We start from the raw sequence: 18252 nt of genomic DNA on the forward strand, positions 1-18252 counted from the left end.
AGATTTCTCTATTTTATTTGTCTTTTCAAAGAATTGGTTTGGGTTTTATTGAGTCTCTAATAGTATTTTGTTTGCAACCCTATCAACTTCTGTGTTCTTCTTCGGGCACATTCTGTTGTATGTTTTCTGACATTTTAAGCTGAGCTCTTCCCGTTTTGATTTTCAAACTTTCTTCTCTTTGAATGAGTACATTTAAGGCTAAAGCTTCCCTCTAATTACTACTTTCATTGTACAGCACAAGTTCTTTGTGTTTTTTTTTTTTTAAGATTTTATTCATTTATTTGCAAGAGAGAGAGAGAGAGCATGAGCAGGGTAAGGGGCAGAGGGAGCGGGAGAGGAGGAAGCCCCAGTGCAGGGCTCCATCCCAGGATCCTGGTATCATGACCTGAGCTGAAGTCAGGTGCTTAAACAACTGAACCACCTAGACCCCCCTATTTTTACTCATTTGAGAGAGAAAGAGAGAGAGTGCAAGTTGTGGGAGAGGGAGAGAGAGAGAATCTCAAGCAGACTCCTCACTGAGCACAAAGCCCCATGTGGGGCTCGATCCCACAGCCCTGAGATCACCACCAGAACCAGAATCAAGAATCAGACGTTCAACCGACTGAGGCACCCAGGCACCGCAGTCCAGCACACGTTTTGAAATGCAGTGTTTTCATAACCGTCCGCTCATACATACTTTGCCATGTCCTTTACATTGTCTTCTGTGATCTGTGAATTATTAGTGGTTTTTTAAGTGTGTTTTTAGTGTGTTTTTAAGTTCTTGAATATACAGAAGCTTTAATTATTTTGTTATTAATTATTTCTAATTTTATTTCATTGAGTTCACAGAATATGATCTTCCAGTAATCTTTGGGGTTTGTTTTTTTTTTTTTTGAGAGTTATCTAATAAATGGGACTATTGTATTTATTGGTCCTACTTCTCGATTTTCTCAAATTGTTAAGATTTCCTGCATATGCTCCTGTGATGGTCAAGAAAACAGTCCCATTTTCTAATACTCACCAGACAATAGGGAGACGTGACCATAAATACTTTCCAGCTCGGGGAGAGGCAATAGGAACCGAGAGACGCTCCCCAAAGGATATTTTTGTTCCCATCCCAATGCTATACCCAGAGCACAAATCCAATCGAAGCCGACATTCCGGCATTCGTGCAACCAGGCCATCGACCTGTTCCCTGGGCTCCCAGGGTCAGGCACCCCAGTCCCAGACCTGCAAATTTCCCCTGAGTCTTTGAGGGCTTTACACACAAGAAAAGGAATCATCAGATGATGTTCAAATGCTGTCATTGGAGATCAACCAAAAACATGAGAAATTAAATCTGTTCTTTTTAAATATTTTCTTTCTTTCTTTACTTATTTATTTGAGAGAGAGCACAAGTGGGGGTTAGTGGCAGAGGGAGAGGAAGAAGCAGGTTCCCCAGTGAACAGGGAGCCCGACGCAGGGCTCGATCCCAAGACCCCAGGATCATGACCTGAGTTAAAGGCAGACCTTTAACCAACTGAGCCACCCAGGCACACTGAGAAATTAAATCTTAAGAAAAAAAGGGCACAAGGCATATGGCTAAGAGTGAGGGAGAGAGCAGAGAACTGGCTGGACAGGCAAGACAGCCCGCTGCCTGTCGGTTCACCCCTATCCGGGGACACGTGCTCGGGCACGCCCTCAGAAGCCCCCACGACTGACACTGTGGGCACCCCACCCCGACCGACACTGGCCATAGGGACCCGCGTGCCTGCACCACAGGCACCATCCCAGGGCTCACTGGCGATGTCGGCAATGCCGGGAGAATGGACTGTATCCAAGGGACTCACTCCCTCAAGGGACAGTGGCTGGTCCCACCAAAAGCCACCTTGGGGACCGTGCATGTGAGACAAACAGAAGGACACCCAGGGCAGGAGGCAAGGAAGCCACGGGCAGTGGCAGGAGGCAGCATTAGCGCCAAGGCGGAGGGCACCATGGCCAGCCCCAGACAGGAGGTGGGAAAGCTGGCCCGTGTGTCCTTCTTACGTTCACATCAAGACCGAGCCTCCCCGACCCCAAGAACTCCGCGTGATCCATTCTTCTTCCAGGAGCCCCAAGCCACACACACACCCGGGGACTTCTAGGAGCGCTCACCTGCGGAGAAGTCCGCCTGTCCCCTCTGTCCCTCAGCTTGTGTTTCTCTCACCTCCCCCTGGGCACCCCATGCCACCCACCTCCAGAGCGCCTCTGGCCCCGCACACGGACACAGTCCACACTGCTTCTAGAAACAAAGGCTCTCTTGAACCCACATGCTTTAAACTTAATGTCCAGGGGGCGCTGCTTGTCCCTAGAAGACAAGGAGAAGGACCAGCTCGTCCCCTCACAAATGAAAGAATTTCAGGTCCTTCCCACATTTCAGAGGCCCCTATCCCCAGGGGCTCCGCCTAACGATAGCTTTTAGAAAAGATTATTATGAGGGCGCCTGGGTGGCTCAGTGTGTTGCCTGTCCGGCTGTCTGGGGCCGTGGGGGGATCGAGCCCCAAGCCAGGTCCCACACTCAGCACGCGCTCACTCTCTTTCTTTCAAATAAATAAACCTTTAAACAACTAAGATAAAAGTAATTATGATTAAACGCAACAGCTAACATGCTTTCTTGAAGCATCTGCCTTTGAAACGGCCCATGTTCCAGGCTAGTTCGGGACGAGCAGAGAGAATTTGTTTTCCGTGGGTTTAACCGAGGACCTTCCAGAAACAAAAGTCTGCTCCACCGGGTCTTTCTGTCTCTGCCGCTAGAAACTGCAGTCATCTCGCCTCAAGAAAGAAAAAAGCTCTAGTCCTACACGCATCTGCTCTGGAGTAGAGGAGGCAGCGGCCATAGCAAGAGCGTGGCTGAGTCACAGGAACAGTGTTGGGACCAAGGCGGAGGTTTCTGCTCCGTGCAGCCCCAAAGAGCCCACACAAGCGGTACAGAAGCGACTGCGGAATTTCATCCCTGAAAGAAACTTCAGAGGGTGGCTCGTCTGCACGGCTCATTTCCTGCATCAGAACTAACTGCGGTTCAAAATGGCAAAGGTGTTGGGGCGCCTGGGTGGCTCAGTGGGTTGAGCACCCACCTCTTGGTTTTGGCTCAGGTCAGGATCTCAGGGTCACGGGATCAAGCCCCGTGTCAGGCTCTGTGCTCAGCGGGGAGTCTGCTCCCTGTTCTCTCTTTCCTTGTCCCTCTTCCACTCCCCTACCTCACCTGTGTTCTCTCTCTCTCTCTCAAATAAATAAACAAATCTTTTTAAAATATATTTTTTAAATTGTAAGGGTCTTGCAAAGCCACATAGCAGTACTAGACACCAGTCCTTGACCCTTGGTCTAGATTCTTGGGCCTTGCCTTCAGTTGGGAGGGGCCTCAGAGCAGCTGGTGAGGAACTGCCAAATCAGCACTTAGGGACTCACGCCTGGCCCCCCCGGGAAGGAGATGGCCACCCCAATATGTTTATCTTCTGGCAGTTTTTTGCTGAAAACCTACGGGTAACTGGCCCCACACAGAACTGAATAAAGATACTTGTGATCTCTTGCACGTGCAAAGAGCTTCAAGCTTGAATTCCTCAAGACATTTCCTTAGTCTGGGGTCTTCCTAGAAGCGGAGCCTGAGACAAGGATTCCGCCCAAGGGGAATAAGTACTATTGAGAAGTTCTCTCTGGAGAAGGGGAGTGGGAAGCAAGATTGGGTAGGGAAAGAGCCAGTGATGGGGTCTCGGCTGGAAACTGGTGTCCTCGGATCCCCCGGGGGGTTTCTGAGCCCCGGCTGCACTCCAGAGCTCACCCCCTACCGTGTCAGCCTCAGCAGGGGTTGGCTGGGGCAGCCCATAGCCAACCGGCTGTGAACCATTAGCAGCCAATACTCACAACAGCTCGGAAACGGCAGCTGGTGTGGCGCCAGCAGCATCCATAGCAGACATCCTTTCGCTGGGGCGTCATTCCCGTGAGGGCACTGAGGCCTGGCCATGTTTGGAAGGGGCTCAGACAAAGGGGAGAGGCTGACCCACAGAGTGGGGGGGGAGAACTGCTTCCTCACCCAGGACTGGACACTTTCTGGGCCCTTCTGTCCAGGTCAGGAGAGGTGCTGCTGGCAAACATCCCTAGGATGGGGTGGGGACGGCTGCGGCTGGGGTCCTGAACCCTGCTGGAGGCGGCAGCTTGTCTCCACACCCACGAGCCAGCCTCTGAGGAACGAGCATCTCCAGCTCCTCCCAGAAGGGTGAACGGAATGTCTGAGTCAAAAGGCCAGCCGGGGCGGAGGGAAAGCGACAGTGCAGAGTGCCCACACCCCGCTGTCTGCGGATCTCACTGACATGCAGCTCCTGGCCCGGGTCCTGGAATGGGGCAGCCACTGTGCAGGGACAAGGTCCCAGGTAGTTCGATGGTGCTGGTCGGAGCAGGAGCGACGTCCTACCCACCGGGAGCCCACTCACTGCTTCTCCTTCTGGTTGCCCCTGGTGAACCGGCCCTTCACTGGCTCTCGGACCACGGGCTCCAGGAGGGGCCGACCCCTCGGCGGCAGTGCGGGCCCGGCCTGGCCTTTCAGATCACTGCCTTCTGCCGAAGGGCTCAGGCCTTTAGGGCAGGAGCCGAGCCTCAGCAGGCCGAGGGCTTCTTCTTGTCCTGTGTGCGAGCTGGGGAGGCAGCCCCCAAGAGGAAGGGCAGAGCCAAAGATGGGCTGGGGACCTGGCTGTCACCATCAAGTCCCTGCACGGCTGCCCCATGAGCCGACACATCCCCATTTTGTCATCAGTCCATTTGAGTTGAACAAGAGTTGAACAAGAGTGCTGCCGGATGGACCCCCAGCAGACCCAAGTTCCAAAGCCCCCCTCCTTGAGTCACTGCCCCTCAGGACGTTCTTTGGCTGATAGAAACAATCGACGCCACCCCAAATCTGACTCAAAGAGCAGAACACAGGGGCACCTGGGTGGCTTCTCAGCTGAGCATCTGACTCTTGATTTTTTTAAAAGATTTTATTTACTTATTTGACAAAAAAAGACAAAGATAGCAAAAGAGAGGATGAGTGGGGAGGAGAGGGAGCAGTAGGCTCCCCGCTGAGCAGGGAGCCCAACGCAGGGCTCGATCCCAGGGCTCTGGGATCACGACCCGGGCTGAAGGCAGACGCCTTACCGACAGCCATCCAGGCACCCCGACTCTTGGCTTTTGGCTCAGGTCATGATCTCAGGGGCAGGAGATGGAGCCTGAAGTCGGGGCCCACACTCAGCGGGGAGTCAGCTTGAGATTCTCTCTCACCCTCTGCCCCTCCCCCCGCTCATGCTCTGTCTCTCTCTCAAACAAATGTTAAAAAAAAAAAAAAAAAAAAAAAAAAGAACAGGACACAGATGCAAGGTTCCAGGGTGAGCCTTGGCCGTGATCAGTACCAGTGCCTCGCCAACAGCAGGAGGGAAGTAACTCACTCACGGGGGCAGGCGGCCAAGCTACTCATCGCTGCGATGCTGTGGCTTTTGAGCTATGCTTTCTCCAGCCTTCGGCCGCCATGGACCATAACTCCCCGAGACAGAACGGAGGCAGAGCTAGAAGCCACCGCCCTGCTCCCAGCTCCCTGCTGAGCCCCAAATGACCACAGGTCACACAGCTGATGTCGAGGGAACATTTATTCCACTTGGTCAGCCCCGGCCGGTCTTAGTGGCCAACAGAAATATCCAGCCCTGACACCACTGCCACACACTCCTGCGTAGCCATGTCGGGGGTCCCTCCTGCCCCGCTGCCCCAGATAGGGGAGGACCTGAGGGCCCCTACGGCCATTACTGCCCCGGGGGAGCCAGCTCACGACCCAGCAAGATGCGCCCACGCGGAGCTCACGGGTCCTCTCCTCACCGCCAGGCACCGCACAGCCTCCAGCACTGGACCCATCAGCCAGCTGACAAGTATTTCCTGAGTGTTAGGAGCCCAGCCCCGTGCTGGACCCTACTGGGCTTCGAGAAGACATGGCCCGTCGCTCCAGTCTAGCTGGAGACCCCCCACACACACATCCACATGCGTGCGCATGGACAACCCGGGGTCCCCGACGGTGAGATGGCGTGTCAACACAGGGACTGTTCGGAGGACGAGGATGGAGGGCCTGGCAGAGAAGAGGGATCGGCAGGGTGGGGGAAGGGCCACATTTTGGAGCAATTCCAGGGAAGACAGAGAAGGCAACAGTGGGTGTGGGCGACAAGTTACAGGGAAGGGAGAGAGAGGACGACCAGCAGAGAAGACAGTGCATCTGCGAGGCTCCCTCCAGGCGGGCCAAGGGTCAGAGCACATGGAAGCTTCTAGAGCACAGATTGCCTCCTCTTCCTCTGCTCTTCCCCTGAGCAGTCTGATATCAGGACGAGGCGGATGGCAGATGGCCCAGAGACCCTCTGTGCCAGACCGCATGGGAGACCCCACCAGCAAGGTCCCAGGCCAGGAGCCGGGGAGGCCTCCCGACAAGCCTGACCAAACGTAGCTTGGCCCTGGGACCTCTCAGCAGAACAACTGCACTGTGACCCACACAACTCACATGGCTGGGCTTGGAACCAAATCCCATGGCTATAGGCCTCTCCCCACCCCCAAGGATTGCACTAAATATAACGGCATCATGACCGGTTGGTTGTCATCAAAAACCCATTCCAGCCCTAATCGCCCACATCTCTTCAGGTCAAGTGGTTCATTCTGAGGAGGCCAGTGAGCTCCAGGCCAACCAGCTCAGGGTAAAAACCAAAGTGGTCACCCCTGTCCCACTGTCCACAGCAGAGCACTGGCAGGCCCCAGGAGTGAGGCTCGGTCTCCCTGCCCAGCTGTCTCCACCCCATGCCCGGCTGCAGCTGAACTCCTGGTCTAGCAGGGGACGGCCCGCCGTGGCTTGGCTGCTGGAAGCAGAATCCCTCCCCCAGGTAGCCTCAGTCCAAGTTCACGCTCACCCCACATCCATAGAAATTCCAGCTTTCCCCGCCACCTCTACGGTGAAATCGAAGTCCAGGCTGCGTGGCAAAACCAGTAGCCAGGTAGCCACCACAAGCAGCCCCAGACCAGACAAGAGCAAACCCAGCCCAGCGAGCCTCCAGCAATGTTCGCGGAAGGGAGGAAAGGTTCTAGAAGCCTGATGCACGGTCAGGCCCAGGAGAAGAGAGTGGAAGGTTCCCCTCCTCAGAATCCTTTATTCCTGGATGAGGGCAGGAAGCTCAGCCGGGGGAGGGCAAAGTGGTACTTGTGTAGTGACCCAGGTTCTACGTCTGGTGAAGAACGAGTGGCGGGTTGTGTCCGGGAGCTCTGAACTTGTTTGTAGATTTTTGTGTCTGCATGAGTATGCGTGTTTTCCTGGGGAGAAGGTTCATAACGTTTGTGAGATTTTCCAAGGGCTTCATGCCTCCCACAGACGAAGAACGGTCGCTCTAAGAGCGACGCCTGCGGCAGGTATGGGCCACACCTGGGCAAGGCTTTGCCTCTAGAACCAGGTCTGCCACCGACTTGCCGAGTTCTCTTGGGCAGGTGCAGAGAAGCCGGCTCTCCGCACAGGCATCGTCCCTGTGGCCGCAGGAGAGTGGACCGTGGCCCGGCCGCCAGGACGAGCTCCAGCTGTGACTCCCACCAGGTTGGGGGAGTTTTTCCACCGGGGCACAGAAGCCTCCAATTCCAGGCTCCACGGATCCCCTCTGCAGGACACCTCCCGAAATAGGTCTTCTTAGGGGACATGTCCTTATGCCAGTGGGCAGGCCCCCACGGGGTCCCATTCCTCGTCTCTGGGCCCGGATGTGCCTGACACACCGCTCAGAGGGCCTGCCCACTCCACATCTGTTCATGGAGACAAAGAAACCAGGGTCAGGTCTGGGGCTCTGACACAGCCCCACCCAGCCACCTGCACCACCCCCCGCTACCTCCCCCGACCCTGTGGCTAGGTGGGAGCCATCAGCTGGGCCACCCTGCACTTGTCCGGAGCTTCGAGCCAGTCCTCTAAGCCCCCTACCAAGTGCTCTGGGATTATCGGTCTATTTTACCACTGAGACAACTTGAGTTCAGTGCGTTCAAGCTCCGGATGTCCCAGGTCCCGGTTTAATCTCCCCATCTCTGCCACTAAGTACTCGTCCACATAGCAGTGGCCACCTGGTGGCAGGCCGAAGGCCACTGACCCCCAAGGAGCCACGAGGCTCTAAGAAAGGGTAGAGGGTGGAGACAGGTCTCTGGCACCTAGCAAGGTGGTGGCACAGGCTAGGCACAGAGCAAGGGCTCTGTGAGTGCAGGTCCCCTCCAATACTCCAACTCCCTTCCTCCCAACCCACTACTGTGGATGCCATGCTCCCCCAGACCCCCACACCACCCAGGGACACTCCTCCCCAGGATCCTACCACCTGCTCTCCAGTCCCAGTCCCCCATCGACCCTCCACGTTCCCACCAGCAGGAGCCTCCCTTGCAGGCAGTGCGGTAGAGATGAAGGGTCTTGGGGGCCAGGCTTGCACTGCTCCACCACTAAGCACTTAGGGAGATTTGGAGCAAGCTTGGCTGAGCCTCAGTTTCTTCAACTGCTACATGGCTCACGACGCCTGTGCTCTGGAGCACTGACTTGGAATCGGGGACCTGGGGGCCAGACCTGGCTCTCCCCTTGGTCAAGCCTCTTAGCTAGGGGCCTCATTCTCTCTTGCCCAGATAACCCCACAACCCTCAAGGCTCCTGCCTGTCCCCACAGTGCTTCCATTTCTCCTTGAGCTGCATGTCTGAGATCACCATGCTCTCCTCATTAAACAGCTTGGTGTCCTCTCTCCCAGGCCACAAGCTCCTTTGTAGGGCAAATACGAGCTTCCTCTATATGACCCCTGCCTCAGAGACCCTCCATCTTCACTCTCCCTAGAGGACTTGTATTCAACCCCAGAACCCAGTTTAAGCCATCAGAATGTCTTGGGGACACCAGTCCCCTCCCCCACCTCCCAGAGCACTCTGTCCCTTAGGAGAGCCTGCAACCCCCGTGTTGGTAACAAGTATCCCCACCGCCCCCACCAAGGTTTTGTGTCTGTACCTCCTCCCAAGAGCACAGCACTTGGGACACACCGGGGTGCTCAGTAGAAGTTTCTGGAGCATTGAGGTCATCCTCTCTTATCTGGTCATATTTAACTACAATCCTTACACTATCCCAGGGAGAAGTCCCTTGTTAAATGCAACTTACAGATGAAAAAACTGAGTCATGAAGTGATGTGACTTCTCAAGTACCCCAGAGAGTAAGTGATGGGGCCAGGAGGCCTTGGGGGCTGGGGGTGGCCTGGGCATTGTGGAGAGGGGCCTCTCCGGTGGCTTCCAACTCTGACATTCTGGGAATGAAGATCTAGTAAGAAGCTAGTCATAGCCCCAGAGCCCAGGGCCTCCCACCTCTCCTGCCTGCCCGCCCCCCAAGCCCTGCCCAGGCCTGAGAGGGGCTCTGGGTGGCCCTTCGGTCTCACCTACTCTAGGCCGGCTGAGCATGAGGAAAACCAACGCAGGGGCCCAGAGGCCAGCCAGAGGGTGGAGAAGACACGGGAGGAGGCGTCCCAAGCCGGGCAGCGGCCCACTCCTTCAAGACCCCGAGCCAGCCCTCCCCGTCTCCAGGGATCGCGTCCAGAACGGGGGCGGCGGCCCGGCGCCCTCTCCGGGAGTCGTGGACACGGCCCCGGGGCCGGAGACGGGCGGCGGCCGGCCCGGGGCGCATCAGAGCACGCGGCCTAAATGGGCCGCGGGGCCGTCGGGCGCGTGGCCGTGGCTGCGCTGGTGCGTCTTGAGCGAGCCCTCGCGCGCGAAGCTCTTGCCGCAGCGGGCGCAGAAGTAGGGCCGCCGCTCCCCGAACACGCCGGGCCGGCGCGGGTGCGGCGCGGGCATGCGCGCGTGCGTGCGCTGGTGGTTGAGCAGGAAGCGCGGCTCGCGGAAGCAGCGGCCGCACTGCGCGCACTGGTGCGGCTTCTCGCCGCTGTGGATGCGCTGGTGCGTGAGCAGGTTCTGCTTGAGGCTGAAGCAGCGGCCGCACTCGGGGCAGGGGAAGGGCCGCTCGCCGGTGTGCGTGCGCTGGTGCACCTCGAGGTTGTGCTTGACGCTGAAGGCCTTGCCGCACTCGGGGCACACGAAGGCGGCCGCGCGGCCGCCCCCCGCGTGCGCCTTCTGGTGCCGCACCAGGCTGGGCTGCTGCGAGAAGGTCTGGCCGCACAGCGGGCAGCGGTGGGGCTGCTCCTCCGCGGGGTGGTGGATGACCAGGCCTCGCTCGTCCCCCAGGCCCTCCTCCCCGTCCCCCGCAGGGGACCCGCCCCCCGAGGACGCCAGCTCTGTCATGGGCGCTTCCAGCCGCAGTCACCAGCCCCTGGGGAGGCAGAAGCGGAGAGAGAGGAGTCAGAAGAGGGGCGGTGGGGGAGCATCCAAGGATGAGCCGGCCCCCAAGCTCAGGGAGGAGATCGCACTGGCTGCCCACAGCTTCCGCATCGGCCCCCGCTATAGTCTTGTTCAGGCCAGCGTGAACGCCCCTCTTTCTCCTCTACCCACTAACCACAGCCTGCCCCTCCTTAAGGCCTTTATCAAGTGCCACCTCTTCCCCAAAGCCTTCCCTGACCCCTCCGGCCCCTGCCGAGCCCCATGGCCCAACCCCATGACCCTGAGTCATCGCAGGCAAGCAGGTCAGGCCCCCGCTGTCTCCTGGCCCTGTGCCGGCCCTAAGGACAGAGCCGTCTGCTTCTCCTATCTCCCCCACCAAGCACTGTGCCCGCCACACGAACCATTGGATAAATGCCGATAGGTGACATTAGGGGGCTTCTAGTATTACAAGTAAGGCTGCCCCTGGATAGGTCTTATCTCTCCAACTAGAATCTCAAGGAGCGGGGTGCATTCCCAACCTGGAGGGAAGGGTGGGGTCACGCTGTGGGTCGAAGATATTTTTGAGAAGCTTAAAAGAAGAAACAAAACAAAAACCCTGTGAACTTGAAAGTGATCTCAATTAAACATGAAAGGCAGCAGCTCTCTGTTTATCTGAATGAGGCTTGCCCCTGAAAGGTTTGCAAAGCCTTGAAAGGGAGTGTAAGCTCCCAGGAGCTGGTCTCAGCTTGATTCCTCTTGGCATCCCCAGGATACAGACGCCTGGCCCAGTGCTCCACAAACACCCCCAAGTTCTGCTCTATCCCATTCATGCCGGTTCTGTGAGGCTTCTCTTCTCCAGGGCACTGCGTTCCTCTTGAATAGTTTGCCACTGTCCTCACAGCAACCCTGGGGAAGGAGCAGGGCCTTTCTGAGCCCTGCTTTCTAGATGGGGTAACTGAGGTCAGCTTGCTCCCCCAAGGTCACACAAGGTGAGCCAGGACTAGGCCCTAAGTTCCCCGACTCAATGGCAAAAGCTCTTTTCAATGAACCAGCTGCTCATAAACTAATCTCCCCTCAAAATACACACACACACACACACACACACACACACACACGACCACCACCACTCTCCTGGCTGCCACAGAGTTAGAGACACCCAAAGCACCACTGCTCCTGGAGGAGGTCACTGTCTGCCGCCACCACCTCCCTGTCCTCCCAAAAACCTAGGGCTCCTGCAGAACACACAGACCTGCTCCAGAGTAGGCTGGGGGCACTCCCCTGCAGCCTCCATCCCCATCAGGGACCTAGACCTCCACGCAGGCCTTCTCCTCGCTTCCAGATCTCACTGCTTGCTACAACCTCAGTCGACCTATCTGCAGAGTGGGATCTCCAAGATCCCCCTTTTGTCTCCCCCTCCCCAGGCCAGCGTGGAACACACACTCACCCTGGAGAAGGGGACAAGTGCTACTTGCAGCAGACCCCACCCACAAGGCTTTCCCCAGCTAGCTGCATTGACATTTGCAAAGACAGACCATCACAGTCCTCTTGGCCAGACTCAGCAGGGCCTTGTCTCCAGGCAGCCTCCGGGCTCTCCCCAGGCAAATCCCTGAGTAAGGCCCCCGACTACGGAGAAGGTCTAAAGCAATGGCCCCCTTTTCTCCCCCAAGTTCCTCCATCCCCTCCCGCACTCACAGCCCAGGCTGCGCCCCTGTTCCTCCGGTCTCCAGCAGTGGCTCCTTCCTCTAGAGTCTGCGCTGCCCAGCGCAAATACGGTAACTCTCCCGCAGCGACTCCCGCGCCCCTTCTCCCTCGCCCCCATAAAGACGGCCAGCTTCCCGCACCGCCGTTTTTATGAAATAGCTGCATGAATCAAAACAGCTGACCCCACCCACCCAACCTCCGCACACAACCGTGCAAACTCCCGTGGCCCGAGAGACCCTGGAGAAATATGGTAAACTCTGCGCCGCAACCTCGCCCCCACGAAAATACGTAGGCCTCCCACCCTGCTGCCGCAACCCACCCCAACCGGCTGCAAGCCCCGGCTCCCTCGGGGCGCGGATGCAACCCACCCCCCAGCTCCCGCAGCACCCCCGGGAGGATCACGCAACCCCGGATAAATACGTAATTAAGTCGCGGCGCTCCCCGCTCCAGGAAAGGGTCTGCGCGGCTCCCGGCAAATACGGTAGCGCGCCCGCAGTGACCCGCCCCCAAGGGTCCGGCACCGGCCTCGATAAATACGGTAATCTCCCGCCGCGGCCCCAGCCCCGGCGGCCCGGGACTCACATGGCGCCGCCTCCCGAGCCCGTCGGTCTCCTCCGCAGCGCCGCAGTCGCCAGCGTCGCCGCAGCCGCACAGCAGCCCCGTGAGGCTGGGAGGTCTAACTCGCCAACGACCTGGCTGGCGGAAAAAGCAGGGCTGCGAGCGCTGCGCCCGCCCGGGCAGGAGAGGGAACCGGGCGGGAGCCGGTTCGGGAGCAGAACGCCTCGCGGGGCGAGACACCCCAAGCTCCCGGCCCCCCCCCCCCCGCCTCAGCCATTCCCATTTCAGGATCGTCCGAGGCCCCAAGCCGGCAATTCGAGCCTCTTCCTCACCTCCCTCATCCTAAAGCCGCGCTGGCCTGGCCAGGCCCACAGCCTGGCCCCCAGAGCCCAGGAAGCGGGGTGTGGGGGCGCTGGCGGCATAAGCGGGGGTGGGGGGTGAAGGCCGGCGGCTGCGGAGCCTGTGGAGCGGGGGCGCCTGTGGAGCGGGGTGTCGTGGGTGGCAGACAGCCATCGCAGGGGCAGAATAGCAACTGCCCGAACTCACCGTGTTGCCAAAGCCTCCCCCACCCCACCCCGGACCCTCTGGCCCGGTTTATGCCACCAGGGCGCCAGGGGACACGGAAGAAGTGACACCCCAACTGTCCCTGCCTTCTCTGAACTGGACCCATTCCGCTCAAGCCAAGATACCCCACAAAAGAGCCACCAATGACACCTCCGTGGACAGGGCTGGGCTGAATCCCAGCTTTCACCTGTCCTTCCATAATAACACCCCTTACCTATACCTTGTCTTTTTACAAAGCCGTTTCCATACATTATCTCATGGGAGCCTTCCAATAACCAGGTGCCATCTAGGTTGCAGGGGTATCGTTATCCTATTTTATAGATGGGAAAAGAAAAGAAAATTGAGACGGCGCAGCTTCCCTGGAGACCCGCAGCCCTAAGTGGCCGAGGCCGCCGGGAAGGCAGGCCCACCAGCCTGCTCAGCCTTCCTGGCATCACTCTGGTACCTAGACCCCCAAACAGAAACACGGTGCAATGATCGTGGCTGGAAATAAGCTTGTCAAGAGTTAAAAAAAAAAAAAAAAAAAAAAAAAGTGCTTTCGAATTTACATTACACTTCATAAAGAGGCCAGAAGGGAAAGTGATCTTTTTTAAGTGGAAAGTACTAGAGGAATATCAAGTAGCCTTTTTCTCTGTGGCCCCTGGTAGCTGCCAGGTGGAGGGCCAAGCAGAGCATCTTACAACAGATGGTGGACGTGTCTGCTGGGGTGGCATCAACCCTGAGGAGGGACCTGGGGAGACACAGGCCTCCTGGCCCCATGAGGCAGCCCCTGCCCCTCGGCAGGTTTCAGTGGGCCCTCCTGGGAACCATACAGTTTCTGGCAAGGTCCGCCCGGAAATACACTCAATCCTTATTCTCAGGGCTATCGCACCTCGCTCTGTGAACCAGTTGACCCCAGCAGGTCCGCGTCTGGCCCTTTCCGGCCTCTCCAGGACCCCCCAGCCCACACCATCCGTGGTGCTCCCGTGGCAGCACACTGAGCTAAATGGTGCTTCTCGAGCTAGACATCCCAAGGAGACTGGTATTTAAAATAGAGGTACCAGGGACGCCTGGGTGGCTCAGTTGGTTAAGCCGCTGCCTTCGGCTCAGGTCATGATCCCAGCGTCCTGGGATCGAGTCCCACATTGGGCTCCTTGCTCAGCGGAAGCCTGCTTCTCCATCTGCCTCTGCCTGCCACTCTGTCTGCCTGTACTCGCTCTGACAAATAAATAAAATCTTTAAAAATAAATAAATAAAATAGAGGCACCAGGGAGAGAATTCTGGGAAGCCAAAAGAAATGAACCCACCAGGACAGATGTTCTCATGACATTGCCAAAAGGACCCCCTAACCCCTGATGACCCGCAGCCCCCCTCTGCCCAGTGCTGGAGCTTTGCTCATGGAACAGCCACACCTCCCACCTGCCCAGCTCTTGCTACAAAAGTTGTCGCTGCCAAGAGCTACCGACTGCCATCCCTTCTACAGGCTACAGGACAAATGGGGACACTTAGTCAATGACCAGGTTTTTCAAAAACAAAACCAACAATGCACCCGAAGATATCACTCATGTTTTTAGCAGCATTTTCTAAGTAAGCTATGCCAAAGCCGCAAGGCACACAGCTGGGGGATGGGCGTGGGAGGGAGACGACAGCCCCTAAACCCCACCCTGTCTCAGTGGGCGATGCCAAGGGCCCAGGGCTCCTGGGGCCCCCAGGTTCCGGGAAGCCTCCAGTCTCTGCTCTGCCAGTGACTGAGTTCTTCTGAGTCACTTCATCTCTCTGGTTTCATACACACGCACCCCGCGCAACACACGCACACACACACATATACATTTCCCCCCACGGTTCTCGTGTGCTGTGGTGGACACAACTGAATGGAGATGGGGAGTCTTTCTGCAAAGGAAATCACCCTTCTTCACCCAGGTGGGGCTCGTAGTGGGCATGGCAGCCACCACCCCTCCACGAGGCTCATGTGACAGCTGGATGTTGGACCCTAACAAAGGCCTAGGTTGCTCCCAGCCAAAGCATCCCAGGGAACAGCAGGCGTGTGGCCCCCTTGTGGACAGAGGTGTGGACAGCTCAGCGGAGCCCTGGCGGGGACCCTGCTCCTCTCTCCCACACGCAGGGGCTGGGGGCATGCTAGATGGACCGTCTCCCCTGCACCCCCGTGTGCTTCCCAGCCAGCCCCAGACAGCTGCTCCTGCACATCCCAGCCTGGGGTTCCTCCAGCTCCTCCTGCTTTGGGCGGCATCCCAGGGTTTTCCGCTCAGCTGGGTCACCGCTTCCCTCCTGACTCACTCCTCCCATCTCCCCTAACTGGACAGGGATCACTACACACCCCGTTCCAAAGCACCGTGTTCTGGCTTCAAACTGCAGTTTAGCGCACACCTTTGTTTTCCCACCAGGTCGTGGGCTCCAAAGGGCAGGGGCTGTGTTTCCGGCATCTCTGGATCCCAAGGGCCCAGCATGGAACAGGCCCCCAGCGGACCTCTGGCAAATGAATGCACACACATCCGTAGGCTGCAGCTGCCAGCATGCTGATGCAGCGTAAGGAATGAGGGGTCGCGGGCAAAGCCACAGCCCTGGCAGCGAGGGCCGACGCACGGTTGGAGACGTGGGGCTGTGGGTACAAGGTCTCATCTACTCCAAAGTTCTCTCTCCTTGACTTTAAGACCCAAGATGTGACCTAGGATCAATTCAACTGAGTCCTTAAATTTGCAGCTGGCCTCCTAACACAGGTGGAGACCTCCTTTTTATGGGATGGAGCCCTGTTTGGAGAAAACCCTGTGCTTCTTTCCATACTAAACTTGCACCCACATAAATTCAGTTCCGCAGCTTCTCATGCCGCACTTCAAGTACTCACTAGGCACATGAGGCTGATGGCCGTGGTTTTGGACGGCACATTTATAGAACATTTTCCTCACCCCCAGAAAGTTCTCCTGGACAGTGCCTGTCTAGGGCACTGCCCCTTTCCGGTCTGAGTCACCTAGGAGGCACTACTCTCTTTTTAACCCAAGGGACAACCTACGGGATGCCATTCATTTTCCTCTCTTTGCCATGATCCAGTGAGAGCAGTGACACATGAAAACATACTGTTTCCGGCCCCAACACTTCTCCTCTTGCCAAAAGGTCAAGGGCATATATTTTTTTTAGCCAAATAACTTAAAGAATAAAAGGAAATGTTCTCAGAAGCATCCTCCACTCCCCCAGATGCTGTCTGCCAAGTCTCCGCTGGTCCCGCTCTCCCCCCCACCCCATCCGTGCACCTGCCCGTGGGCCTCCCAGCCTCGTCCTCCGGCAGCTCCCCAGGGCTGGGGCTGAAAAGCAGGAAGCCCCATCCTCTTGAGGTGGCTGCCAGCTTGCTGGCCGACTCAAGGCTTAGGTTGCTTGCCAAAGAGCCAATGTTTCCCCAGTTCCTGGGTCATTTTTCGTAGCTCCCAGCCTGCTTCTAACAAAGGAACACACGGATGACGCCGGCAGTTCTGGGAGTCCCAGCTCCGAGCTCATCTGGCCTGTGGATCCCACCGCAGTCCCGCACTTACCTGGAGGTGGACAGGACGGAAGGCCTTGACGATCTTGATCTGCTTATGTTTGTTTCCTGTTCGCCTGTGAACCCCTTTTCTCTCCGCATGTTCTAGAGCATTCGGGATTGTAAACCCCTGAGACAGATCTGACCTTCCTCTCTGATTTTACGACATGCCTCTTCCCAAGCATTCCCTGGCCTACTTTTACTATTTTACAACAAAGGGGGATGAAAATTAAAGTCGACAATGCCAGGCCACCCTTGGAAAAGCCGTTGGTTGTGGCAATGGAAGGACCTTGGCTAACAGGCAGCCTGGGCCTGCCCTGGGTTTGTGACATGACCTGGTGGGCCGCAGCATCCCCTCTTCCCTGGAGTACTCCCCGGCCACGGTCACTGACCTCACAGTGAGGCTAAATGACATAGTGAACAACAAAGCTTTGTCAGGGAGCTGGAGCTGGGACAATGTATTCAAGAGCGGACTGAGCTACATGTGTATTAGTGACTTCCCATGAAGGTGCGTCAACTCAAGGTCAGGGACCGTGGTTGCTATTGGCTGAATTGTGTCCCCCACCCCAAATTCATATACTGAAGCCCTGACTCCATCCCAACAATGTAATGGCATTCAGACCTGGGTCCTTTGGGGGGCAATCAAGTTTCTATGAGGTTCTAACTGGGATCTTCCTTGATGACATTAGTGCCCTTATAAGAAAAGAGATACAAGAGGGCGTGTTCCCCCGTCCCCCGCCATGTGAGGACACAGGAAGAAGGCAGTCAAGGGCAAGCCAGGAAATAGGCCCTCACCAGGAACCGGACCTGCCAGCACCTTGAGCTTGGACTCCCTGCCTCCAGACTGTGAGAAATAAATATCTGTTGCTTAAGTCCCGTTTGTTGCGGTGGCCCAAGTACCTGGCACACAGTAGGCTTGTTAGTGAGCCAACGTGTTATCATTCCCTGACCTGGCCAAGGGGACACGCGTCTCAGTAATTCTTCGCTCTGATGGATGTGGCCCCGTACCCCCTGTGACCCAAAGCACCCATCTGTGGCATCAATCACTGTGAGTGAACAAACCTCCTCCTACTGGCACGGGGAAGGCGGCTGCGTTTAGGTCTCATTAACCCCAAGTCCTGCCAACACAGCTGTTGGACTGCTTTGGTCATTAGACAGAGGCCATCTGGATGAGGACACCTTCAATGGCATAGAAAGTCCCACCTGAGATCCTCAGCGGCTGTCTGCGCTGCCCCTCAGGCACCTGAATCCCCGGGGCTCCGGGGTCTGGCAGGTCTATCCCTGCGGACAGCGGCTTCCCGATGCAGGAGTGGTACTGTGGGGTGCCTTCCTGGAGGAGACGGGCTTGCTTGACTGGGCCTCAGGATTTGCTAAGCGGCAAAGTGGAAGATGCCAACGGCCCATGTGTAAAGCAGGTTGTGCTGAGATCTGGGGCACTGGGCCTCCCTGTGCAGGGCAGCCTGGGAAAGGGGCTGCAGGAGGGGGCAGGCATTCCGGGAAAGCAGGAGAGCACCTAGGGCCTAGAGAAATCCTCGCTGGACTGGGAGCCCAGCTCTCACAGGGATGGCAACCACGGGGCACAGCGGGCCTAGGGGGCGAGTTCACAGCACAGCTTGTGACGTAACCAAGCCCAGGCCCAGGAGTGGGCCACCCAG

At 57.2% G+C, this 18252-nt stretch overlaps 2 protein-coding genes across 9 annotated transcripts in view; both read right to left on the reverse strand.

The window, feature by feature from the left end:
• Positions 1-5434, reverse strand: part of GIMAP8 (GTPase, IMAP family member 8) — a gene marked incomplete at its 5' end in the record, with an annotated part of 36823 nt that extends 31389 nt beyond the window's left edge. The window contains 3 exon segments of the mRNA XM_082691648.1: positions 2193-2305; positions 4422-4563; positions 5410-5434. Coding sequence (XP_082547774.1) covers positions 2193-2305; positions 4422-4563; positions 5410-5434 — 280 coding nt within the window.
• Positions 5435-5585: 151 nt separating this feature from the next.
• On the reverse strand, positions 5586-18173 carry LOC309845498 (uncharacterized protein). Of its 8 annotated transcripts, XM_082693577.1 has the most exons (4): positions 12553-12845; positions 9399-10282; positions 9128-9269; positions 5586-7764 (listed from the first exon to the last, which is right to left on the reverse strand). In XM_082693577.1, exon 2 carries the CDS (start codon positions 10252-10254, stop codon positions 9643-9645), a length of 612 nt encoding a protein of 203 aa, XP_082549703.1. In that variant the 5' UTR covers positions 10255-10282; positions 12553-12845; the 3' UTR covers positions 5586-7764; positions 9128-9269; positions 9399-9642. The 8 variants fall into 8 exon arrangements, with proteins under 8 accessions (XP_082549703.1, XP_082549701.1, XP_082549700.1 ...); XM_082693575.1 differs by lacking the exons at positions 9128-9269; positions 12553-12845 and adding an exon at positions 17801-18173; XM_082693574.1 differs by lacking the exons at positions 9128-9269; positions 12553-12845 and adding an exon at positions 16611-16946.
• Positions 18174-18252: the final 79 nt, after the last annotated feature.

Source organism: Mustela nivalis (assembly GCF_964662115.1).
Source record: "Mustela nivalis genome assembly, chromosome: 12".
In the NCBI taxonomy this organism is placed as follows: Eukaryota; Metazoa; Chordata; class Mammalia; order Carnivora; family Mustelidae; genus Mustela; species Mustela nivalis.

What these genes read in the sequence shown, in the direction of transcription:
- LOC309845498 (XM_082693575.1), bottom strand. Translation starts at nt 10,254, where the DNA reads ATGACAGAGCTGGCGTCCTCGGGGGGCGGGTCCCCTGCGGGGGACGGG.